The sequence below is a fragment of the Solea solea genome, chromosome 20 (genome assembly GCF_958295425.1).
Source record: "Solea solea chromosome 20, fSolSol10.1, whole genome shotgun sequence".
NCBI classification, from domain to species: Eukaryota; Metazoa; Chordata; class Actinopteri; order Pleuronectiformes; family Soleidae; genus Solea; species Solea solea.
Window position 1 is genome coordinate 3587703 of NC_081153.1, and position 26515 is coordinate 3614217.

Genomic DNA, 26515 nt, shown 5'->3' on the forward strand with positions numbered 1-26515 from the left:
CTTGCTGAGTAAAATAATAGAAAACTTTCAATCAGTGTTTTTAACTTTATGGCACTTTGGCAGTGCAGGCTGTTTATGTGTTTTCTCTTTTCTTTCGCCTTATTATTCACACAACGTCATCCTACGAGACCGGTGGCCGTGCTGTAGTTATTTACATTTCCATAGTTTCTGTTAGTTTAGAAAGGCATCAAAAGCCTTTAATGTGGTGGTGACATAATCATGACATCATAGTTTCTAATGCTGATGTAGTTTAAAAGCAATAACACAAGCAAATATAATCTACATATGTATGTATATATATATATATATATGTACATACACGTGTATGTACATATATATGTACATACACGTGTATGTACATATATACTATATATCTTTGTAAAAAAAATATGGAGGGCAGCATTACTCCTCTCAGTGTACAGTCTAGTGGAAATTATTATTGAAATTAAATTATTGAAGAATATGATTGTATAGATATGGAGTTGTTGAATATTTAATGGTGTAAAGTAACAGACATGGTACTGGAATATTACGGTTACATGGAATTTTTAACGATTGCCTCCAGTGAGGTTCAAAGGATCCATTGACAGGACTATCAGGGGCAGCAGTCCTGATCATTCTGGTGTGGATGCTGGATTTCCTTAATACATTTGGAGTTGGAGTTTGGACTTTTCCTGTATGAGACAGTTTACCATGCTTCCCTGAGGTTTATTAGGAGTTATACACTAGGGTAAGTTGGCCTGTTCTGTCCACACGTAAGCTGTATGTAAAAACTTATGTTTTTATTAATGGTCCCTCTCTTCCTTCTGCCACGCCACTCCTTTCTATTCTACTCTATTCTTCAACACGTATCAGTGAGCTCCTGAGTGTTTTTGTTGCCTTTCACATGGTGGGACAGCTGGAGATGGGCCCAAATCTAGAATTAGGCAGAGTTCAACTTAATTGCCGCTGTGGCATTAAGCTGCAATTGCAATTTCAGTACCATGTCTGTTTGACTGCTCCAGGAGGACACTGTGGATAAACGTGACCAGTTATTTCAAGACATTTAATACAATCAGTCAGTTTGCTCTCCATTCCCTACATAAATATTTAATTTCAATGTTTTCTAATTCATTCATCAATTGTTCAAAGAGCTAGATTTACAAGCCTGACTGCATATCTACACTATGCCTTATGCCTTTAGTACTGCATTCAGTAAACAATGAATGACATTTTTGCTCCTGTATGGTTTTCATTCATTCATTGTCTGCTGCTTCAGCTGGAGCCATTGCCTGTTGACATAGGGCAAAAGGCAGAGAGGTACACCCTGAGTACAGCCTGAACCGGTTGCCAGGCAACACACAGTCAATGTAGAGTGTCCAATTAAGCTCTGTATGTTTTTGGACTGTGGAAGGAAGCTGATGAACCCGGAGAAAACCCACTTGTGAACATGCATACAGAAGGGCACTCGCGGACCAAGGTCTTTTTGCTATAAGGCAACAGCGCTACGCCACTGTGTGTCCATGTTCTACATTTTATTATTTTCATTGTTATTATTACATTAATATTACAGGTTTTGTACTTTTCACAACTCTAAACATAATTTAAAGAAAAACAATGTAATGTACAGGTTTTTCATACATTATTTCATCTAATACTGCTGTGTGCAGTAAGACTGGTAATGTCGTGAATTGATGCAGTCGTTCCTGATTATAAAAAGTAGTAGCAGACTACAGACGAGAAAACCAGACAATAAATGTTCCGCTTTGTTGCACTGCATCTAAGTCCACCAGATGACAGTGTAGGCTCATTTGTGTTTGAATGAGACTCCTACATCTCTGCAGACTATTGTCATCGTTAAATGAAAAATGCAGCATCTCTTGAGATCAGTCATTGAATCTTGTCTGTATGCAGAGCAACCACCACAGTGTTGCAGAAAACACTTATCATGGAGTGGGTCTACTTTCTATAAGGTTTTAAGAGAGATTTACACAAAGATTGTTTTTTCCTGCAATTTAATTTCATTTACTTTCAATGGGAATACTGTTATACAGTGGTTGACAAATGCATCTGCGACTGTGAGCTCTAGCTTTGTTTAAATAATTCAGAAATGTTTGGAGGTTGAGTCCAAACGCAGCTCAGATCTCAGCTCATCATATCACCATGTGAACTAGGTCAGCTCCCTCTGTGCAGGACTCAGTGCTCGCAGGCAGATTGCTTCCAAATGAGATGAATACTGTGTACATGAAGGAGAATAAGAAAGGGAGTGTAATGGTGATTATCTCAGGGTCACAAGACGAATAGAGGTAATCGAGGGCCAGTGGTAATTGGCATTGTGTGTCCAGTTATCTCCTGTGTGGGTGTTCCTTATTTCATAGACAATCACAGATTATGAAATGTGAGACATGTAAGGGGAATATTATGTGTAATAATTTCAATTTGACATGTTGTAGGTAAGAATTCAGGGCTTTTATTTTTGGGCTGATAATTATATGAAAGAGTAGAATAAAACTGAATTGATGTTAAAGTTTGGCCCTATTTTTAAAGGTTGTAATTACTTCTACAGTAGTCCTGGTGAATAGTAAAAATGGACTATAGGAGAAATCTGACCCCAGAAATGTTAGATACATTGCATGAAATACCTTTACACACACACTAGGGGGAGTATTACATGGCTTATGATTTCAACTGTTGCTTCTAAAAGATAGAATTTGTTAAATCTTTTATCAAAACGCAATATATTATAGCTTTCAACCAGATTTTGAGGTTTAAGGGAGGTAATAGTATATTTGCTTGAGCTGTCATTGTTACATGAGCAGACAACGATGATGTAAAATGTCACTTTTTGTCTTTTCAGTTGTTCCAAATACTGCATTTATTGGAGTTCCAATCTGTGAGACTAATTCTACGTGGCTCAAAACTCCTAATATGAATAAAAAGCCTCCACCATTTCATTGAATTAATGCGTGGTGTAAATGACTGTGAAAGACACATACGGCAGGTAACCAACATTTATTTACCATTATCAACTTTACAATAAAACCAGTAACATCTGTCAACATTAGCAAAATAAAGAACAGAAATCAGTCCAATGTATTTACAAAGACAAAGCAGAATCAGGCTCACATACGACAGATAAACAACTCTGCTTCATATCAAACCGCAACAGTGAACATAGCAAGCTTAAGTGTTCTTTTTTTTCATAGTAAGGTAAAAATCAAAATTGTCTATTTTTTTTTTCTTTAAACAAACAAAGACATAGCTTCTCTGAATCTTTAAGATGTTTCTCTATAATACACCACAAAATACTTCAAATTTGGGTTAAAATATAGGAATGTAAAAAGTTGGCGAGTCTCTTAATTTTCTGATTTCATTTTTTTGTCTATATTAACAGTCACTTCAGGTGGTGGTGGTGTTCTAGGATCTCATCTAGCTTCATTCCTTCAGCACGGAGGCACCTCCAGCTCTAATTTTTCAGGGAAAAGATGCTTCGGCTCCATTCTTCTTCTTCTTCTTCTTCTTCCATCTATACTTCATGGTGTCAAATAGCTTGTGCTCTAGCCACTAAAAATCAGTTTTCCACATAGTGACCAACCCGCAGCCTAAAAACTCAGTCAAGGTCCAGATGTCAAGCAGTAACCAGGGAAGTGATCTAGTGAATCTAGTCTGTCCTCTTGTTATCATGACGAAAAGTGGCACGTCGAAGGAGTCTCTCACATACATGTGTATATATTTACATATACATATATCCATATACATATGTATACATATACACACATATATATAAATATATATATATACTTTAAATTTTCTCTCTCTCTTTCTTGCAAAACAGTTCACCCAGTTCATTGTGAGCTCATGGTAAAATCACTCTTTCTTTTCAGAAGGAGCAGGGGTCGAGCTGCTCTCCTCTGTTGGTTTTGTGGCCTCAGGGGCTGGAGCAGCTGCCTCCTTGGCCTCCTCCTTGGGGGCCTCCTCTTTCGCTGGGGCCTCCTCTGCCTTGGGGGTCTCAGCCGGAGCAGCAGCCACAGCAGCAGCAGCAGCCTCCTCCTTCACCTCCTCCTTCTTCTCCTCTGCTGGAGTGGTGGCTCCATTCTCAGCGGGCTTTTCCTCAGACGGCGCCGCAGCGGCGGCGGCAGCATCCGCATCCGCCACCACTTCCTCTTTGACAGCCTCGGTTTTCTTGCTCTTCTTCAGGTTCAGCTTAAAGTTGAATGACTTCTTCAGGGAGAACTTCTTCTTCTTCTTCTTAGGGGTCTCCTTGGCAACAGCCTCGCCTTCGGGTTTGGCAGCCTCTCCATCTGCAGCGGGTGCTGGCTCGATGGCGTCGCCTCCCGCGCCCGCTTCAGGCTCCTTGGTCGCCTCAGCTGAGCCGTTGGTGGCAGCAGCGTCCCCGTCAGGCTTTGAGGAGACGTCGCCATTGGTTTTCACATGTCCATTCTCCTGGGGACACATGGAAGAAGAAGAAAGGTGTCACAAAATAATCCATATGTCTCTAATACTCAACCCTCTGACAAAGAATTAAAAAATAATAATTCACATGCATCAAAAATACAGTTTTTCTCGTGTGATTTCTCTTTTTTTTCTTTTTAGAGCATCGTCGTCAAGCTCATCAAATTAACCACCGTGTCTCCTCACTCCGAGGCGACGCCTTGCAGTACTCTAATCAGGCGATAGGCGGCGGTAGTGCCTCACAGATCGCTGTGGGTACCAGACAGACAGCGGCTCAACAAAGAGACGGCTGGAGAAAAAAAGCCACTTAATGTTGCTGTTATTTAAAAATTTTTAGGAAATTTAATTTTTCTTCTCCAGAAAAAACACACTAATGGAATGAAATGAAAATAGTGTCAATAAGGAGGTGTGTGTGTGTGTGTGTGTGGAGGCGGTCATTTACATTCATAATGATCCAATAATGATCCCAAGAGTAAAAAAGAGACAAGAAACCTCCAATAATTATAACAATAAAAAAAACCCCGGTACAATCCAAATGTAGGGAATTCCCTGTTGTAAATGTATTAGATGAATCCAGACTGTGACAGCCAGGCTTGGGTTTTAAAGAAGGGAGGAGTAGTAGACTGTCTACGTGCGCTCATGCTGCCCCCTCCTCTCCTCTCCTCTTCTCCCCTCCCCCCTCTCATCTCCCCTTTCTGCCTGGCACTATCACACGCGTTGTGCGGATTTATTTATTTATTTATTTGAATTTGAATGAAAAGATAATAAAAATCAATGTTGTGGCTATTTAATAACAAAAACGTGATCATTGAGATGTTTTTTTGGTCATCAGCTGCAGACAGTGATGCTCCTGAAAGCCCCACCTGACATGTCCATGTCCATGTCCTCACAATTCCAAGTTGCATCAATTCAGCATCGACTACATTTGAAAAATACTAGTGTTTCTTCCCCCCTTTTTTTAATGAATGCACCTTTTTTTTTTTTTTTTACTATAGGCATTGAAAGGTAATAATAATTACCTGTCCGTTGGTTTTGACAGCTGCAGCATCACCAGCTTCTCCTCCTCCAGCAGCAGCAGCTGCAGCAGCAGCGTTCCCCTCCGTGGCCACCTCTCCTCCTTTGGATGCCTGGGATCCCATTGTCTTCGGGTGAGTTTCGTGTCTTCCAATTGAAAGCAAAAAAGGAAAAAACTTAAAAAAAAGAGTGCGATTATTATTATTATTATTCTTTTTTTCCACTTGTTTTTTTTTGTCAATCCAGATCAAGTTACGTATCCAGCGGTGAAGCGGCGTTAAAGAGCTGTCTGTAAAGTCCCCTCGTTGGCTCCTGCGCTCACACTGGCAGACGGAGAGCCTCTAAACCCCGACACTGGTTGAACGCAACGCTTCAACACACTGTGAGTCTTAGGCGCCACCCGTGGGCGGGACTTTGCGCGAGTCTGACCAATCAACGTCGCGTGTAAGGGCACGTCCAGCCAGCGCTGGCCAATCAACTCCGACCTCCTAATTGTCCCCGCCCCCTCTGGTAGACACCAATGAAATCAATTCAGCTCAACCAAAAATGTACAAGTGTTACTGTATCAACTGTAATCGTCATCACAAAGTTTTCAAATCACTAAATATCGATATTTAGTTTGCAGACAGACATGAGGGGTTTATAATTTAAGGAAACTTCAGTTTAAAAATGCAGTGTGCCAGGACAACAGTCGAACAGATGAATAAAAAAACATAAATATGAAAAATACACATTTTAAATCAAAATAAGGATGAAGAACAGCAGTTTAATACGGGACAGTGATGGTTGTGTCTATCTAAAATGTCAGATAAAAGTAACCAATCCATGAGTACATCAATATTTATTGAACCTATACTGATACTAATATCGTAGAACTCTTTATCAGGAGTTATGTTGTTATTGAACGATTGCCCAGCCCTAAATCTATACTCACTAAATATTGACTTTGTTCCATGTGCAGTAGTTCATAGTTATGTTTTTTGTGTTTAACTCATAACCGGGCATTATAGACTTCCTTCACAGCAGATGTTTCTCAACGTGAAGTAGTTGTAGGGCAGTGACATGAATTAGGTTTCAAGGTTTTTGTTTGAGTGTAAGAGCAAGTCACACTAAATGTTTGACACATTAACCTGTAGAAGCTTCTGCTCCACATTTAAAAAGCTCATTTGTATCCACTGTAGTAAACGTATCAGGTCCGCTCTCTAACATGACACAGTTTGTTACCGCTGCCAACTTTTTTTTTTATGTTTTTGCCCACATTTTTTCTGTGTGTGTGTGTGTGTGTGTGTGTGTGTGTGTGAGCAGCATGACTCAAAAAGTAAATAATTGATTTTGATTCCTTTTTTTCAAGGAGCTGTTTTATGGCCCAAAGAAGAAGAAAAATCTGGATATGGAAACTGAGCAGGTCTGTTGGCAGTTTACTCTCTCTCTGACTGTTCACTCTCACTTTCATTATCACTTGATCTAGGATTCATTTTCCTCGGTCAGCTGATTTGTTTCCTAGAATGTTTGGTGACATCAGAGGCAATTGATTTAGGTTTCACTTGCTTGTTTTAGCTCACCAACCAAAAAACATCAGCAAAACTATTCCAAATGAGAAGATGGAACTACTCTTTTATTCTCAGAACCAAGAAAATAATCCTTTCAGTTCTGTTTTCCTCCAACAAAAGGTTGTGACATGACGTGATTCACTCCACGGCAACAGTTTCACTTTTAAAGTATAGGGCAACATTCTGCGATTCAGCATTTAGTCCAAGTTTCAGTTGTAGTTGTAACAGATGTTGCCAGACATGGCTTGTCAAATAAATCACGTGTGAGTTTGTGACGATATAAGCCTCGAGAAACATTAGCGATCGGCGTCTCATATTATTAGTATTGGAAAATATTAGAAATAAGTGAATTATAATGTTGATTAGAGCAGTTTATATGACACAGGACAAAATTCACAGGTGAAAACACTGATTTCCCTCCTGTCTTAGCAGCAGAGTAGTCAAATTAAGCCGCTTACGCCAAACAATGAAGAATAAGGGTTTATATTGTTCAATGTTGTGCTCTCACTGTGGATATGGGGACACTTTTGTTTGTTGGTAAACCGATCACTAATGGGGCTTATCGCACATCATGCTGTCTCCTCATGGCTCCATGACTGAGTTTGTTGTTCACTTCCGCTCGTCAACAACATACCAGGAGCAAAATATGTTAGTGTGATGATCACGCACATTCCACCTGATCCTTTTCCTCCCACACACACGCACACATTCCACACATCAGCTGTTAACGCTATAAATTTCAGTTACGCTAGGAGAAGACTTCAGTGTTCAATGTCACAAATTGATCTTCACTGCAGCCAATCAGCATAATTGATTCTGCGAGACTCGGAAACTTTGGAATGCGTGTCGCGTAAGCCCGTCTGGACGCAGCAGCTCCCAGCTCTCAAGTTCACATGTAACGCACACGTTTGTGAGTTAATCTTGTTAAAAAGTTTGATCCCGAGCCACGTCATATAACTTTTAAAAAGTGTTTCTAATGCAGTAAAGAATCTTTATAACTGTCAACTTCTCATTATAAATCCCCTGACATTTGCTGAAGCCCTTTACTGAAAGTTAAATAACTTCCAATAATTGTGAGTGTCTTCTGGATTTTAGGCTCATTTGAACAGATTATCTGGCCAAATTATCCTGTAGTGGGAGGGATTAACAGACGTTTTTTATATTTTTATGACTGAACAGCGATTGGGGGGCGTGAGCAGAATGAGAGCGAGTTGACCGGGAAACGGATGTTGCGTACTTTTTAGTCCATCTTTTTCCATTCTTTCCAACTTCATCCACAGTTTTTTGTGCTTCTTCTGCCTCTATGTCTGTTTATATTCTGAAGTGTGTGATCCCAAAATCCCTGGAATCTCCTCCCCTGAAATCATTTGATTAAACACCAAGTGTGTGGTCCCGGTGAATGGCATTATCCACGTATGTTAGCTTGATTTTAGACTAAAATCGGACTTTTAACGTGCACGTAAAGGCACTAACTGCCATGAAACAAGCCTACTGATGCCAGTGGAGGAACACTGATTTCTAAGATATCTGTAACACATGGACAAAAGGACAGCCCACTGAAAATATCCTCGAAGCACAGAGAATGACTGACACATCCAAATGTAACATACGATGTTGTGATAGGGTGGTGATTATGTTCTGATGAAAATCCTAAAGTGACGGGACATAAAACAAACACATAAAAGTCAGTAAATCCCACTTCTGAAGAAGTAGGGCTATTAGTCTTAATCTAAACAGGATTATTATGAGGAGTTGTGAAAAAAACCATCCTTGCAGTGTGCATAGACTCTCCTGTGGCTGAATCTTGAATGTGTTTTCTTCAGTGCTGTGCAGCCGTCCCAGTGGGTGGACAACCTTTCTCACACATGTATCACACTGTATCTACAGTATCTAGCCGGCCTTGTAAATGTCATAATAATGTGTCCACTGTGTGCTGTGGAATGCCTGGCACGCAGGCCCTCTTGACTCCTTAAGCCATCTTCTCCTGTCAATGGGTTTCTTCAGTCTGCCCGAGGTAACTCAGTGGGGAGAGGCAGTGAAAGAGACGCCATCATGGTTTACTGTTTTTTTGTACATGGCGTCAAGCATCAAGTGCCGTTTTCTTTCATTAAAACCTTGTGTCCCAGTGCGGAGGCAATGACAGCGGTGGTGAAGGCGGTGACAAGGCACCGGCTCGTCGTCGTCTCATCACCCCACTTGACACTTTGCTCTGTGTTATGTGTGTGTTTGCACATGTGCGTCTGTGTGTTATGTGCATATAAGGGAAGCATTGTCATGGGACCGGTGAGCGTCAGAAAGGCGCACAGATGCAATACTTCATATACGTGCACACACACACACACACACACACAGAGGACATCATCTGTGACGGAGTTCATATAGACGTGCCGAAGGTTGGAATGCAGAAAGGAGGAGAAACAGGAGGAGTTGTTTCTGATCTATTTGATACAACTGAGGCCTTAGATGGAAAGGAAGGGACGGTGGCCACAGTGTTGTTTGGATGTGACTGCAAAAGGAATGACATGATAGCATGATAGAGTGGTAGCCAGGGGAGGTCAGGTACTGAGGTACGAGTAGAATGACGGTTTACATGCACAGTTTGATCGAGGTCAGGCCTTAGTCCGACTAAGACGGGCAATCGGACAACTCGCCGAGTCTGAGTATACATGCGGAGGAGGAGAAAATCCATTTATTGGCCGTGTACGTCTGACTACGCCTGTGTAGGTGGTGCTGTATCTCTCTCTATAAGCTAGTGCGTAGTGAATCAGTTTCCTGTTGACGGTGAGATGGATCGTGCGGTGGTTCTGTATGTTTTCTACCTGCCGTAACAGCGCTGTGATGTCAGAAGAAAGACGTCAGACATGGGGGGGGAAAGTTTGACTTCAGCCCGACTAAGCGTACACATGCAGGAGTAATTGGACTATGAATCGCATTATCCAGGCATGTTAGTCTGACTAAGACTAACTTGATTTTAGTCGGACAAACATATTACATGAAAACCAAGTGTTATGTTTTGTATACAAAGTGTGATTGAGTGTTTGCAGTCGTGGCTCTTTGTCTCTGGAACCTTCAACATTTTGTCTGGCTTCAGCGATCAGCTGAAAAACTACATTTCTGTGGCCTTGACCTAATTTTTTTTCATTGGTACTTTTCCCCACTTCTTTATTATGTTGTGTGTGATGCTCTCACATCCACAACATAACCCACTTGTATTCATTATCGCTTTTGTTGAGTTTATTATTATTATTTATTCTTTTCTCAGAGACACTTCTAATGCCAAAACACATTACTGCTTCCCTCGGGATTATTGGCTTGGTTGTGGGATTCTTGACTTTGTGGAAAAGCCTTCAGGATGGCGATGTTTACAGAATAAGTAACATTGTGAAGAAGATGACGCAACACAATCAAGAGCTGTATCAAAACAGGCTTAATAGATATCATCTTGCATTTTTAGAAAGTGTCCCACATTTTCTGGAAAAGCGGTTTGTACGTCATGGGATTATTTCTTTCTTTGTTAACTCTGAACAAGTAATGATTGACAGTTCAGTTAGCTCACAAACACGTTGTAATAATGTTAGACTCAGGTGATCTGAGCATTTTCTCCTCCTTCACAGGGAGTCCCCGAACTCTCTCGGCTGATTTGTTGTTCTGCTGAGTCAGGGTGTGTCACTGTGAGAAAAGGTGCTTTCCAATCAGTGCAACTGAAAGCAACATGTCATATTCTCAAATAGAAAGGACAATGTGCATATAATTGAGTTCATTCATTCATGATAGAACCCAGGTGTTTACCCAACTTTTATTAGTTTAACAGAACAAAACTCTGTTCAAAGGGCTGAGGTCTTTCTGATGTATAGACCTCAGAATTATAAAGGAATTTGTTTCCTAATTGCAGGTTAATTTTCTCCATTGTTTGATTTCACACCAAGCTAAACTGCTATGCCTCAGGGAGGGGGGGTATCTATGTCCTCCCTGCCCTTTGACCCGGACTGCTACCACCATTTGATCACATGACTGGAGGTCATGGCCTGAGGGTTGTCATACATCTTTACCCTAGAATGCTTTGCTCTCTATGAGGAGGAATGTGACTTTGGCTCACTCACGTCAGCAGAGTGTGTCCTGATGTTTGTTGAGGTGGTGGTGAAGTTTGACTCCAGGCTTTTATGTTTTATTCTCCATTTCCCCCCCCCTGTGTGTGTGTGTGTGTGTGTGTGTGTGTGTCTGCTCCTCACCTGCTCTGATTAGTCTCCACACCTGAGTCCAATCATCTCCAATCACCTGACAGCACAAGAACCCTGGCGCCGCAAACATGACATTTCTCAGGGACACACTTCCAAATGGAAGGCAATGAGATATTTCCCAGATAAACCAGCTCAAGGAAGCTAATGTTATTGTAAAATTTGTTTAGCAAATTGTGTAGCTACGCTAACCACAACATATCTCCACTTTGCTGCAGACAATAATAAGTCCCTTATTCCACGAGAGTTGTGGTGATACGACGTGTTAAATCACCAGCAAAGACTTGAGTGTCCTATTTCGTAGGGTTAGATTTTAACCACAACCCTCCTCGTCACCCGACCTGTGTCTTTTATCACGTAGCAGTAATCATTTCTTTTCTCCTCGGCTCTTAAAGCTCAGCTCTCTGCTTTCATTTGGTCTGGCTGTAGTCAATGAAGCTTTGTGTACGTATGCCTGGATGTTGGGCTGTGGATGAACTCTTTCTGCTAAAGGCCTCTATTGTTCTACGCCTCGTCACCTTATGGATGAGCATCACAAGTCGAGCTGGAGGGGAAGAGAGGAGGTAGCACTGGGGGAAGAGGAAGAGAGAAAGAGAGAAAGACTTAAGGATAAAGGATTATGGGTATTAACCAGAAACTGATCTGATTACAGAAGAGAAAAGTTACTTCCATCTTTTTATTGTGCTATCATAACCATATTCTCCCCGTTTTATTTATCATCCACTTTAATCAAAACCAGCCTGGCTGCAGTGAATCTCTCTCTTAAATGCTTGTTCAGACGTACGAGCATTGACTCCGAGACCTCACAGAGGGACAATAGAGAGCATATGGTTTGGCATTTGAGCTGACAGATGTCCACACTGGACAAATAGAGAGCGGAGGGAAAAAATAATCATGACTCAAGCTTTGAGCTGCTTCACTAGCCTGGGGTCGAGGGAGGTCAGAGTTCGGGGGGGGGGGGGGGACAACAAAAGGGGGTCAGGAAATGGGAAGGTGGAGTGATGGAGTGCGCCAATCGTGTCAAATGACCACTAAGTTGGTGTCAGTGATGTTTAGAGTAAGAGTTGAGTTTTACAGTGGAGGTCTGTGTTTTTGTAGCTCGGTGGACTGGGAGGTTACAGCACTGTAGAGAAACCAAAAGGTCAGTGTGATGTCTCAGAGAAGTGCCCGGGACTTTCCACTTACAATAAACACTGATCCAGTTAGACTGATGCATCACAGTGTTTGGCAAACTGATGATCTTTCACTTTCACTTTTTGTATGATTCTTGACCTGAAAATACTAGTAAAGACAGTATGGCAGTTTTTTTTAATGCTGTAAAAAGGAAAGCAATGTTTCCATTTCCAGTATTTTCTGATTCTGGAAAAAAACAAAACATTCATTTTAGGGGTAAGAGGTCGTCCTGAATGTGACATTTCAGGCTTACTTTTCTTTAGCCCACAATTCAGTCTTTGGCTACTGTACACACACACACACACACACACACACACACACACAGTACTGGAAACGGTGTCAGCCCAGTATAAATCCCTTTTGACATATGAACATGCCAGTGACCTTATTACCATGACAACAGTCTCTACAGGATAATCGCGCTCTGACAATGCTGACACAATATGACACAACAGAGACACTTTTTTTTATTGTTATTGCACATGTGGCTGAAATACCCACTCTGCTTGTTTCCTTACATCGGCTTTTCTTTTGCCTCGTTTTTTTCTTATAAACCATACGAAGTGAGGACGTTTTGGCTGGTCCTCACATTCTGTCACCCTTTTAAAATGGCTTTGTCAGGTATAAGACCTGGTTTTAGGGTTAGTTTGTGTGTGTGTGTTGTGACAAAGACATTTGGACAATTCAGGAGAAGAGAATCCTTAGCAACTGCTTTCAAAAAACAAGATTGATATAAAGGTAGGTCAGGCCTTTCTCTGGGTTTGTGAGCTCTCACTTCCCCTGTGTGTGTGTACGTGTGTATGCGTGCGTTTAAATCTGTACACCCACACAAGAGTCCTAAAATAAATCCTACTTCTTTCATACATGTGAGCACATTCAGCAGAACCAAACAACACATCCACCCCCTCCCTTTTTCCTGTTCGGCCTCCTCCTCCTCCTCCTCCTCCTCCTCTCTCCTTCACGTCCCTACATCCATCCTGTGTGGGAAAGAGAAGGAATGTCAGAGGAAACGTGGAGAACGGGAAGAGCAAGGAAGAGAGAAAATTGTTTTTTTGTTGCGTTTATCTCATTAATGCATGGCAGCGGCGAGGAACCAGAGAATAAAACAGAAATAAAATAATGCTTGTGGATGTATTACTCCGTCTCTATAGATTTTATATTATAGGAGCACTCCATCGACTTTACAGATGAAGTTCAGTCTGGTCATTCATCACAAGGAGATACTGTACATTTGACTCCTGTCTTTTTAGATTGAGTTTTTCTTCTTCTTAGAACATAAACGTCTAAAATACTGGATGTATGTTCTTGCTTTAATGACCATATCATCATATTCACATGATGGAATAGACACTGACCATTTCAGACGCGACTGGATGCTTTGATCTGTTATGATGAAAGACGACTGTTTATCCACAGTACTTCATTTTTCCTTCAGGCGTAAATTCCGCCCATGTCCTTCAGACACAACTGCCGCAAATAACGTCACAGCATTCATCAGATTCCTCACTTTAACTATTTAAATTTTACATATTTACTTCATATGTACAATATCAACAGGCATCAATGAGTAACGTCAGTCATTTTAATTTATTTGGTTGAATTCTACAACCAAGTCAGCTGCTCAAAGTGATCTTTAAGAACGGTTTAAATCTCCCCGGATCCCAAACCTGGACAAAACTTTAATGCTGTTTAACATGAAGGCTATTTGTGGACAACGCTGAGCTTTGCCATCATCTTTGTTTCATCTGTGGTGGGAGTTGTGGCTTTAACTTGCGTGCATGCACTTAATTGTCTGGCCCCAATTTATTCATTCAATCATTAATTCATTCGGAACTTGAAAGTACTTTACATGTGGTCACTTCAATGCAGCAGAAGAGGGAGAGAGAGGTTCGTAGCAAGGGATGGATGGACGGACGGATGGATGGATGATGAATGGATGATGGATGGATGGATGGATGGTGGTGAGTCAGAGGGGAGATGGAGGCAGAGAGAAGTGCTGATGAATGGGTTGATGGCACACTGACCCACTAATGTTGCAGCTGCATTGCCAGTGGCTTTGCCTGGCTGAGTGAAACACACACACATAGACATCCATGTAAATCCATAGACTTATTTACTCCCTTACACCAAAAGCTTTTGTGGAGAAAGTATTTTAAACAAAGTTGCATGGCTGCATGGAAACTGTTAACTTCTGCTAATATCAGAAGTTAACAGTTCTTCCTTCTCACTAAAGGTCATGAAATGAGGAAAGCAGCGCTTCACAGGAAACATACACCAAGTTTCAATATTCCCCATTTGGTTTCTAAATCTGTCATATGTCTCTTTTTTTGGGTTATGCCACTTAATGACGAGGAGAAATTATTTTGTGTGATCTAACTTTTGATGGTGCCGTGGTTTAGAATGCATGAGAGAGGGAGTGTGGATCTCTTTGTAATGTTGTCAATGGTTTGCATGTGAAAACTAAAGGTCCTGGTACACTTTAGCTCACAGTGCATGCATACCCAATGGGCACCGTGCAGCCCCGATTTTGGAAGCGCGCACAAAGACTGCTCTGGGTGCGCATGGACAGCGCCTGCTCGGACTGAACAGAAGTATTCGCCAAGGATAGTCCTCCGAGCCTCGACCTGGCGGCACACGAGCCGGGCCTTTCATCTGTGAACCAGACGTGTCCGAGCGAGCTGTAGCATTGGTCTCTTCTTCTTTGGTAGGAATGCGTCCTGTTCCCTGCGTCCAGACTTGCACTGCCACCCCGATGGTGAAGTGGGATACTACAGGACCCTGAGCATACCTATATGCGACTTATCTAAATTTGCCTCAGTAAGACATGACAGCTTTATGTCTTTGTCTTTCAAGTGTAGTATAAACAATATTTCTCATAATTGAAAGATGTCCTTTTTACTTGTATGTTTATTTATATTTTCTATAATATAGTATTTTTGCTCCCTGTATGTCTATGGTTAATAGAATTTGAATTTCCTGTTGGATTAATATTAATACAGATAATATTTATTTAAATCTTACATTTTGGCCATTTCTTTCTAGTTTTAAGTGACATTTCAGTCTGAATGTGTCTCAATTATACAAATCTAGCTACTCAAACTTTGTTTCCTCGTTGGCAGATTATTTTCACTCAAAACAAGGAAATTTAAATCAGCTTTTTTTTCTGATGGGGCTGTTTTTGCTGTGTTAAGCCTTTTTCACACTATAAATAACAGGTTATACACATTTGTTTTTAGCTTGGCTGAACCTGCAAAACGTTAAAAGTGGATTAACTTCATCAGTGGTTAGTAGTGTCAGTGGTTGGTTTGTTGGCATTGTGTTGGAATCTGAAGAAATTAAGCTGATAAAAAAATGCATTGCCGTGTCATTTGACCCAGGGGTTAATGCCCGTTAAACACACCCCCACTGGTAAATTACCCATTTAAAAATGAAACTGGTTGAAGTGGTTTTATGACCAGTGGAACTGCAGAGCCACTGCAGAGGACTGCAGTCTCCTGTTCCTCCACCTGTCTCCATTCTGCACCATTCTCATCTTCCTCTCAGACTTTTTTACAGCAGTGTTTTATTCCTTGATTTACTTTTTGGAGTCATTTTCCTACCTGTTAAACCAAAGTCACGAGAAAGAAGAAACAACGTCGAGGCCACCTGCAAAAAGGCAAGTGGCTGCACTGGAGTGCTGAGCTGCAGATTCCTGCTGTCTGTAACATGTCAAGGCCAAGTGGATGTGCTTTTTTCAGTCTCCTTGTTTTGTTATGTCTCACTTTGAATGGCAGTTTAAATTAACCTGGCATTAAATATATAAAAAAACCAACTCTTATGATAACATTTAATCCAACACAGCATCCTAAGAAGGGCGTTGATTTTAAATCATTGCACTCGACATGATTTACATCTAAAGCCAGTGTTCAGTGTTGGTTGGAGAAGAAGAAGCAGTGAGCAGTGACGCAGCAAGCAAAAGGTTTGGAGGTGAGGGTGGTGCATGGGCGTGAAGCCTGTCAGATTATCCGAGCAGAAGACCAGAGTTCACGTCCACAGACCTGCAATTAGCTGTCGCTGCTTTATTAATCGTGACCATGATCTTTCCCTGGCTGTTCCTTACAGGGCTTTGCACTAAAAGAGAAGGTTCAACGTTACACGAAGCAAAGCCATTATGAGCACTACTCTTCCAGTTACCTTTCGAAAATGAAGGTTTAGGTTATGTTGAGCTTCTGAGGAAAGAGGAGAATTTGTTTCCTCCTGGAATTCTGTATCTCTGTAAAGGAGCCGAAAAAGCACTTGACAAATGTGTGGAAGAGAAGCCGGAGTTGTTTTTAACTGCGGTGCTCGAGTGTTGTGCTCCTGTACTCATTACTAAGCAACTGAAATCTGGAAGCTTCTGAGATGATCGCAGTTCACTGCAGCCTCACAACAAAGACGGTGGATTCAGGTCAGCTGCTGTTTATTCTCCGGACAACTTGCTCTGTTCATATAACTGTTAGCACCTGATTACTCCAGCTCCTGCAGGTTCTGGAGCTTATTAGGGATGAAATGCATCTGAAAACATTTAGATCATCTTGGAACAATAGAGTTTCAGCAGTTGCACGGCAGACACTGAGGAAATATAAGATCTAATTAAAAGCTCAACCCCTTCCAGGACATCAGTAATGGATGCGTGCGTACAGAGAAATGTTTTATACACAAACACAAAAGGCCATGATGAGCGATGACCCCCCAGGAGAACATTCACACGTAGAGAGCGCACAGTATTAGGAGGATGTTTTGTGACTGAGATGCGATGAGGCTCTGTCAGGGTGTCATGACACTGCCCGTCATAATATCACCATTAGAGACCTTATACCTCCAAAAAAAAAACGTATTCCATTGGGATGCCGTGTCCCAGACAGGCCAAGATGCTCCTCTGCTCTGCGGGTTGTAATGACTTTGTTTTTGTAGCTGTTTTGAACCATAAAACACTTCACGGTGCAATTTGGTTGAAATAACTTGGAAAAGAAACAGGGACCGGTTCCCTGTAAAGCATGTGAAGCTTTTGCCTACAGTGCTGCTCGGGAATCAGCTGCTTAGTGGGAATAAAGGTTCACTATTTAAACACGAGACATTAGACCACACCATCCGCAGTCTGGCCTGACCCCGGGGCGACACCGACTGTCACCACAAGATTACATCATTTTTTCAAAGAATGCTGAGAACTCTTCACGGGAACAAGTGGATTTGTTTGGCACAGGGTGTGTGTGTGTGTGTGTGTGTGTATGATGCCAGGGTCAAGTACAGGTGATGGAAGAAGGCAGGAATGGAAGGAACCAGTGATAAAAGGGTAGTCGTGGCACTGGCATACTGTATTGGCATTCTGAGGAGCTACTGTATAGCATGGCTGCCTTTGGCATCGATTCAAACACAGAGACAGTGGCTTTGCCCTCTCGGCGCACCCTCCAGCCAGGCACACTGAGCATGCGGGGGGAGGGGGGAGGGAGGCTACATGCCCAACAGGGTTTGAGTGAAAAGAGAGAGCGATCCAGGCATGGCAAAATGGCTGCTCAGCCTGCCGCACATGCTGCCTTTTAAATGAAAGACTGAGCAAGCCTGAGTCACACGAGGTGCAATCATTTATCAACCGACATAAGAACGTCTATCAGTGTTTGAACATTTCCAAAATGCCTACACGGTATAAGACTTATGTGGGTGCAAGTGCTGAGTGAGTTCATACTGGAAATGACAGTAAAGAGAATTGAAACCATGAGGCAAATGAGTTGGTAAACAGCAAACACGGAGACATGGGGAAGGAGGGGTTATGACCTAATTCTGTGCAACTTGCTGCTCATGTGATCGACACAACTGTTCAGTTCTATACGTCCCGATGCCTGAGAGCGGAGATGAGACGGGGCTGTGTCTTTCAGTGATGCACACATTGTGCATCATACGCATGTGTGTTGTTGGCTTTTTTGTGGGGAGGAGAGTCTGTGCTGTAAAAAGAAAGGAGAACATTTCCTGCAGTTTGTCAAACAAATTGAGCGTTTGGACTTTAGATTTTAAAATCTATTTAATTGTGTATTTCAATTTTGTATTAACAAAACCAAAGAGAATCAGTTTTTAGGTCACGCACACGTTTATTTTGTCTCTAAAAATCCACCAAAACACCTCTGAAAACTAATAATCCCTGTGTGGTTCCTCTTCCCCGGTCTGTCATTTCCATCTCTTTGGTCCGTTGTCAGAGCTGACAGGATCATACATGGCACCAATTACTTCAGTCTCCACCTGTCAAGTGGAAAAGAGCAAAGTCAGAAGAGGTCGAAATGACAGCATGAGCTCGGATCTCTTTACCCTCCACTATGGGGTTAGAGACTTGCTGGGCTTGGGCTGTGAAGTGTGTTTCTGTCAGTACAACACACTCAAACGGCTCAACGGCGATTGTGCCAGGAAATGTGGTACAGACACTATTTTTGACACATTATCTGCGCGTGTTAGTCCAACATTGGGAGATTCTGTTTAGAACAATTTCAGTTCTGAAAGTCCGGTTTCAGTTTGGACAAATGATTATTTTTTCCCTCAGCACATCCAGCACAAGTGATCCGCCTTGATCTGCTGACGACAGTCAACAGATGGCTGATTACCATCTCCAAATCTGTAGTCAAACTCTGAAGTGATTGGGGAATGATTGGAATTCAGCTCGAGACTTTATCAGCGCACACAAACGCACCGTGAACAACATCTTCCTCTCTCTCTCTCTCTCGTTTCCTTGCCTTACCCCCTTTTTAAATTAGAGTAAAACATTATTCTGAGGGTTCATTGATCGCATGGGAGTTTTACATCGATAGCAGTGTTCGTGGCTGGGTGCCAGTGGAAGAAGACACTCTCCCTCTCTCTCTTTCATGTACCTCTTCTTTGTTCAACCTCTTCCGTATCACTTTCTAATCAGCCAAATTCCCCTGGCAGAGCTGAATAATGTGTCATCATTCACTACAGCAAGTGCCCGTGTACACACACACACACACACACACACACATACATACACACACACACACATACACACAGCCTTGTCCTATAATGTCATTATGGCACCAACTGAGTCAAATTACACTGAATCAATAGGTCTTGTTTATCTGTTGGGGGCCTCTCTGCTCTCAATTACGGCCATGGCGAACATCAAGGAAGGGAGCTCTGTGTGTGTGTGTGTGTGTGTGTGTGTGAGTGTGTTTGTTATCTCTTTAGGACATTTTCTGGCATAAACCCTGACTTGGTCAGGACCAGTATCATCCTCATGGAGACCAAAAACTGGGTCCTCATGAGAGAGAACCTCTTTTCTGAGGAACTGGTTATGGGCAGGGTTAGACGTTAAATGGTTATGGTTAAAATTGCAATACAATACTTCTTTATTAGTCCCACAACTGGGACTAATGTGTACATGGGATGAGGCAGTGATTAGCTGCAAAAAGGACATTTTCTGGCATAAACACTGACCTTGTCAGGACCAGTACAGTCCTCGTGGAGACCAAAAACTCGGTCCTGATAAGAGGGAGAACCTAATTTCTGAGGAACTGTTTCAGTTTAGGATTAAGATATGAGTTGTGGTGTGGTTAGGGTTAGGCATTAAATGGTTATGGTTGAAATTATGATAAGATACTTTTTTATTACTCCCCATGGATAGCTGCAAAAAGGACCTTTTCTGGCATAAACAAACACTGGAGACCAAAATTTGGTCCTCATTGCTGTGGAACTTAAGGGCTAAGGCTTCGATTGTATTTAGGTTAAGGTTAGTCATTAACTGTTTGTTTACACTGTCCGAAATTGAATGGAATCAATGCAGAGTCCTAAGAAGTATATCTGCACAAACCTGAGTGTATATGTGTGTTGGTATTACTTGTGTTGTGGGGACCTTCATTTGTTTGCACAGTTACATTATGCTTATTATTAAGGTGAAGACATGTTGTATGGTTAGGGTCAGTGGTAGTGATGGTTAAGGTTAGAGTAAATCTCCAGTACATGAATGTAAATCAGTGTAATGTCCTCTGAAGTCATGGAAACCAGCCCGTTTGTATGTGACATCTCTCTTAAGGCAGCCCTGGTGTTATCAGCGGCTGACATGCCGCGACGCGTCTCTGTGCAAAGGCACCGTTGTGAGTTCACGTAAATTGTCCCCTGCACACGACAGCGACGACATAAAGACAGGTATTGTCGGTCGCCAGATAAGCTAATTGACTCCCTGACTGTCTCAATGAAAAAAGCCCATTGAAATGCAGTTCAGTGTCTGAGAAGCGCCCGCAAAACAATGAGGAGAATGTTAATGACTTGCTTTGTTAACTGCAAGGTAAACAGTCATTCCAGCACAGTATCACACAATATCTCACTCATTCTCACAATCACAAACACTTTTTTTTTGCAGAACATAGTTAATAAGTCTGGGAGGACGGCATCTGCATGGGTGGTTTTTAAAGTAACACGGGGGAGGGGTGAAAGGTCGAACTTCACTTTCATCTAACGTGTCTAAAACTCATTGTTTTAAGTTAAAATCTGCTCGACTACAATGGAAAAGAATGTCCTTTTTAAGCCTATTTTGGTTCGTCGGGTTGTCCATTGCTAAAAGACGGCCACATGCTTTCTTCTGCATTGGGACAGAGTTCAGTCACACAATCAACACGCTGAGACTAGTTTGTTTTTTTTAAGAAGCGCACAAAGCGCCAAATTCCAAACAGCCGACTTCCTGTTGAGTTCAGGTCATGGTCCCAACTTACTTTTTTGTTCGTCTTAACAAGTTCCCACCAAGTTTCGTTTAATTTGGTGCAACTTGATTTTGGCCTGCTCCATCCACGTTTCGCCTTACGAGGCGCTATAGAGCATTTCTCGCCACACCTGACCTCCATGCCAAATTCCATGAGTTTTTATGCACGTTTTTATGCACGTTATGCACGTTTTTATGCACGTTAACCCGCTCAAAAATGACCAGAAAGCCACGGATATAACAACAATCTGAAGAAAAACAATAGTTTCCTCGCACAGATTTGTTGTGTGTTGGTGGTTATGTGTGTAATGCTTTTAGGGCAAAAGTACTTCACATTACATTGTTTATCCACTCGACACGTGTGGTTGTTCTATGGTGTAAACAGGTTCTTTCACTTTCAGTTTCTATTCCCAAAGGTATTGCAGTCTCTTCATGGGGCAGTTTGTGGGTGGGCTGTAGTGACTGACAGTTGAAGGTCAAAAACTCACCCCGTGGGGGGGAAGGAGTGTAGGGGGGGTTGTTCAAACCTTGTATGGACATCTTTTCTTTTTCTTTTTTTTAGAGGAAAAGCAATTACCATAGTGAATACAGACCAGACATCTAATTAGTACACCTCTGTTAAGTACTCCTGTATGTAAATCAGGCCAGGGAGAGCAGCACTCAAGACGGCAAAAGTATTGCCTACAGAATTGAAAAAGTGGATGCGGAGGCAATTTGGAAGCTGCAGAGAACCAAACAATATGAGGAGTGTGTATGTGTGTGTGTGTGTGCGTGTGTGCTTAAAAAAGAAGAGTCATTTAAATTATGAGAATGGGAAGCTGCAGAGTTATAAAAGGAGGGGAGGGAGATGGTGGAAATAGAGCAGAAGAGGAAAGAGAATAAGACTGCGAGTAAATGTAAGGCCCACCACGGTGTTATGGCACGTTTCCACTACATGGTCCTGACTTGGCACGGTATGGTTATTTTGCTTTTCCATTAACGTTAGTACCTGGTACTTTTTTTTTTTAGTACCTGCTCTGACAAGGTTCCAAGCGACGTCCGACACAAGAATCAAACCAAACAACACCGAACTGTAGATCAGTTAAAAAGACTTACAAATCCTGAAAACCTGCGTTAATCTCCAAAGGAAATGTCTAAAATATATAATATTTAACAGAGGAGTCTGGTGTATTTAGCAACATTTCAGTTCAGTGACTGTGTCAGACGGAGTCTGTGCTCCGGGTCATGGAGGAAGGACTGAACCATTCTGTGACCAAAGCTTTTTAATGAACTGATTCTAATGATTCAGTTACATCAAAAAACAACTGCTTTACTTTTCCCTCGTCATGTGCTGTGATGGCTCCGCCCACATTAAGGAGGCACTATATTCTAATGGAAAACCAACCAAACCCTGTAGAGTTGAGCCGAGGCGAGGCGGGACCATGTAGTGGAAAAGCGGCCTTACACAAACATGCTTCCAGACGTCCTGCGTTCTCACTACTGTCAGCAGCCGAAGACTCTGTGGTTGTTTAGTTTCCCGGTCGGCCCGGCAACGCCTGTCATGTCATTACTTTGTGTGTTTAGCTCCTCGTCACAACTACTCATGTTCAGTAATCTCAGCATGTCACACTTTGCCGCTTGATTGGAGCCGTTAGCAGAGAGCGAGTCCATGTGTGGTAATGGGATTGAGCTTGTGATGGTAAATCAACAGTATTTTAATTCTCCATCAGTGGAGCCTTCTCTGTTCGATTGACTCTGGGAAAATATAATCTGAGGACATAATTCCACTTGTGTTCCGTCAATGCTTCACCTACAAGATAAATGATATTCCAGGGAACTATCTGTCAGACATGGGACTAAATCAGATTCTCCAAATTGATTGATTTAACAGATGCAGTGACCGCCTCTGCTTCTTAAACTGCAGCTGTCCTCGTTAGAGAAATAAATAAAAAAATCTCTCTCCCTCCTCGATTACATCAACAACTTCATCAAATCGAAATGAAGAAAAATGGATAAAAGGACGACACAATACTACACACTGTACTGAACAGAGCCACATGTGCTTCACCGAGGCTTTAATTAAAAAATGTTGCACATCTCTTACAAAATGTAAGGTTATGAAGGATGTCGAGTGCAGGTCAAACTATCTCAGGAGAAACATTAGAGGGAAAAACATTTTTAAATACAACGACCAGGCTCGACTCCACTGCACAGCTAGCAACGGATACGTTAAAATCAGGGGGGGCATCGAGATCTGTGTTGCTAGGCAACAGCGGTGGGGTGGGACAAGCCGGTAATGCGATGTGGAAATCCTCCGTAGACCAGACCATTCCATTTCAGTTAAGCTTTGGCCGTCTAGACTGCTTCCTTTGAAGGATGCAGCCCGTGGATTGGGACACAGGCGGTGTGCAAAAAAAAAGGAAATCTACCTTTTTTTAGTTTTTTTATGGCTTCAACAAACATCATGTATCTTGTTAATTAGCCAGTTTTTGTGCTGCTGGTGGGCAAGATTTCCTCTCCCGACAGAGCCACGGGAGCCTTTTTACCTTTTTTGAATATTTATGCAAAGCCTTGCTAACCAGCTTCATATTAAACGGACGGATATAAGAGAGGAACAGATTGCCTCATCAAACTTTGGGCAAGAAATCAGACGCAGGCACATCATATCATAAAATCTCAAAGTAAATTAAAGTAAGGTACTGGATTTGAAGAATGTTCTTTACCCTAACCACATATTTTCAGCGGTTTGAGATTGTCAAGAAACACATAGTTGAAGATTCTCCTTCTTTGTCTAATCCTTTGTTTATATCTGGCCTCTCTCTGCCCGGCCTCATATCTCCCTCTCCATCCCTCTTTCGTCCAGTGTATTGACTCTCTGTGTTTACTGGGAGAGTAAACAGTAGAATGAATGTGCAGGTCACTGTCAGGGTCACTTTCTCCGCGTCCTCTCCTTCCCTCCCTCCCACCCTCGATCATACGCTCCAGCCTCCGGCCCCCAGTGTCCCATCCTTCCCTCGTTCCCTGATTATGAGCTGGTAATGAGAGGTCTAGACATGCTGCTTGATCGGGATTAATGCCCAGGAAGGCAGGCGGAGCGAGGTCAGGCAGGGAGAGATGGCTTTCGCTTACACTTACACCCCGCGTGGCTCAAGGATGGACACCAGGAAACACCCAGCCAGAGGAATGTCTAAAAAGTCATGGAGAGGGAGTGAAATCAGGAGATAAAGGGGTCGTACTTCATGGATAGTGATACTGCTGTGTATTCAGCCAACTTTGGAGGCGTCAAATACAGTTTTTTTTTAAACTAAATAGAATGTAATCTGGTACTTGTGACATCACTGGTATTTTCTTTGCACACAAATAATAGAAATTGTCACCTGTAGCCATGCCTAATTGTCTCTTTTACTCTAAATGGGATTATAATTTACAGAATTGGGTAACTCGTTCCAGAGTTCTGAGGCAGCTGCAGAAAAGGCCCTGGGTTTTTTTTTAGTCAGGATTTTGGCAACATTGTTACCTATAGATCGAGATTAAAACACCGGCGAGACTGAGACCATTAATTCCTCAGGAAAATGTTTCCTGTGGTTAAAGATCAAGTAAGAATTTGACTAATTTTCTTCTTTTTGTGACACAATCAAAGTCACTTCCTTGTGGATATTCAGTTTATTCCTATTTCCTGAGTAGCTTCAACAAAGCACTATGTCCACTATTTCTACACAGTCACAATGATAACACAACAGACATTAAATTGGACCTTTTTTAAGGACAAAGATTCTGTTTTAAACATGTTAAATACGTCAATCTATTTGTAAATCAGAGGCCTGAAACGATATTTGTTATTATTTGTTTATTTGTATTTGAATTATTACCTCAGCATTCCAAACCTACTACCTCTGTTTATTGACTCTCCCGTCGTCAGGTGCGTGAGAACATCTGTAAGTGTGTCTGTGGTGTAGGACGCAGCTGTTGAAACAAGTCACTCGTAGTCCGTCGGGAATACTGACCGCACCAAGCGTCCAATTCCCAATCCTCCCGTTCCCCACATGGGTCTGATTTATGGTCATTCCTGAACATCTCGGAGCAGACCTGGGATCCTGACCCTGAATGTGACCAGGATTCCTCAGTAAAAATGTACATGGAATGCAGGATAACAGCAGGATAATTCAGGGTTTAACCTTCATCTCCTCGTGTTTTGGCACCAGGAAGGTCCAGAGAGGGGAACATTGCCCTTCTGCTCGTTGGCCGACAGAACACACAGTATATCTTTCCAGATGACCTTGTAAAAAGAAAGGGTTTAACCATTTTTGGAAATGGCTGGACTGCTTGGAGACAGAACGGGACGTCCAGTTGTTGACTACAGACTGAAAAAGTGACAAGCTATAAATATGATAATAAATCTGTAATCCTTTTGCAAGTTTCTACTTTAATAAACTATATTTTATAAAATGCAACAACTGTCAATAATGTAATAACATTTCTGAACCAATAACACTGACCATAATGTAATCTATTACATTATTGACGTTTACGTCCATATTCACCGTCGTTAGTGTTTTATTTCGTTTTTCTTTACATTGCTTTTAGTTTATATTGTTTCATATCCTGTCTCTTTAAATTACTGGCTGGTTTTAAAAAACAAACAAACAAAAAAACCATTAAAATGAAATAACTGGAGATGATGACAATCTAATAGCTGCTCAAAATAATAAGTGTTTTCCAAGGATTACTTAATTTATGGAAGTGGCGACAAACTGAGAATTTAACATTTTTGGTCTCTTAAACCTTAGATACACTCCTCAAAAAGGTTACGTTATCACACCTAGAGCAACATAATGTGTTCATAAAAAAACATCAGTCCTTTCCATACACATCAAATATTACTGAATTAAATTTTAACCCTTTAATTGCCACGGTTTGTCATGATGCACCTTCATTTTATATAAATAAATGAATTATTTTCAATATATTTTTGGTTTGATTATTGCAGCCTGGTTTATGCGAAAGATTAGCTGAAACATTTATTATATGCATTATTTATATATATATATTTATATTTATACATTTGTATAGTTGCTGTATCAGTCCTCATTGTACACGTCAAACATGAATGAATTTTAAAGTTTTTAACCCTTAAATTGCCAAGTTTTTGTCATGATGCATCAAAAATAGTGACGTGAACGGGTTTCAATGAGCACATTTTGGTCCGTAGGTGTGTTAGTGTGAGTATAGTCTAAGGGTTAGGGTTAGTTTTAGAAAAATTTACAACACTCAAACAATGCACAGCCTGGCATAAATTTTGCACCAATATATATATGAAAAAGGATAAAATATTGTCGAAATTAAATGCCAAAAACACAATGTGTCTAGGGTTTATTTACGACCAAGGCCGTATTCACATACTTTTTATAAAAAGTTGATATCTT

The 26515-nt window shown here is 41.6% G+C and overlaps 1 protein-coding gene and 1 long non-coding RNA gene across 2 annotated transcripts in view; one reads left to right on the forward strand and one right to left on the reverse strand.

Annotated features, from left to right (window-relative positions):
- Nucleotides 1-2976: 2976 nt before the first annotated feature.
- Nucleotides 2977-5585, reverse strand: marcksl1b (MARCKS-like 1b). Its single transcript, XM_058618662.1, has 2 exons — nucleotides 5451-5585; nucleotides 2977-4422 (listed from the first exon to the last, which is right to left on the reverse strand). The coding sequence occupies exons 1-2, from the start codon at nucleotides 5568-5570 to the stop codon at nucleotides 3847-3849; spliced, it is 696 nt and encodes a 231-aa protein (XP_058474645.1). The 5' UTR covers nucleotides 5571-5585; the 3' UTR covers nucleotides 2977-3846.
- The window catches only part of LOC131447156 (uncharacterized), a 47265-nt gene continuing 25078 nt past the window's right edge, over nucleotides 4329-26515 (forward strand). The window contains exons 1-4 of the long non-coding RNA XR_009234003.1: nucleotides 4329-4449; nucleotides 4573-4682; nucleotides 5427-5827; nucleotides 6797-6850. This is a non-coding gene — a long non-coding RNA (uncharacterized LOC131447156). The remainder of the gene's footprint in view (nucleotides 4450-4572; nucleotides 4683-5426; nucleotides 5828-6796; nucleotides 6851-26515) is intronic.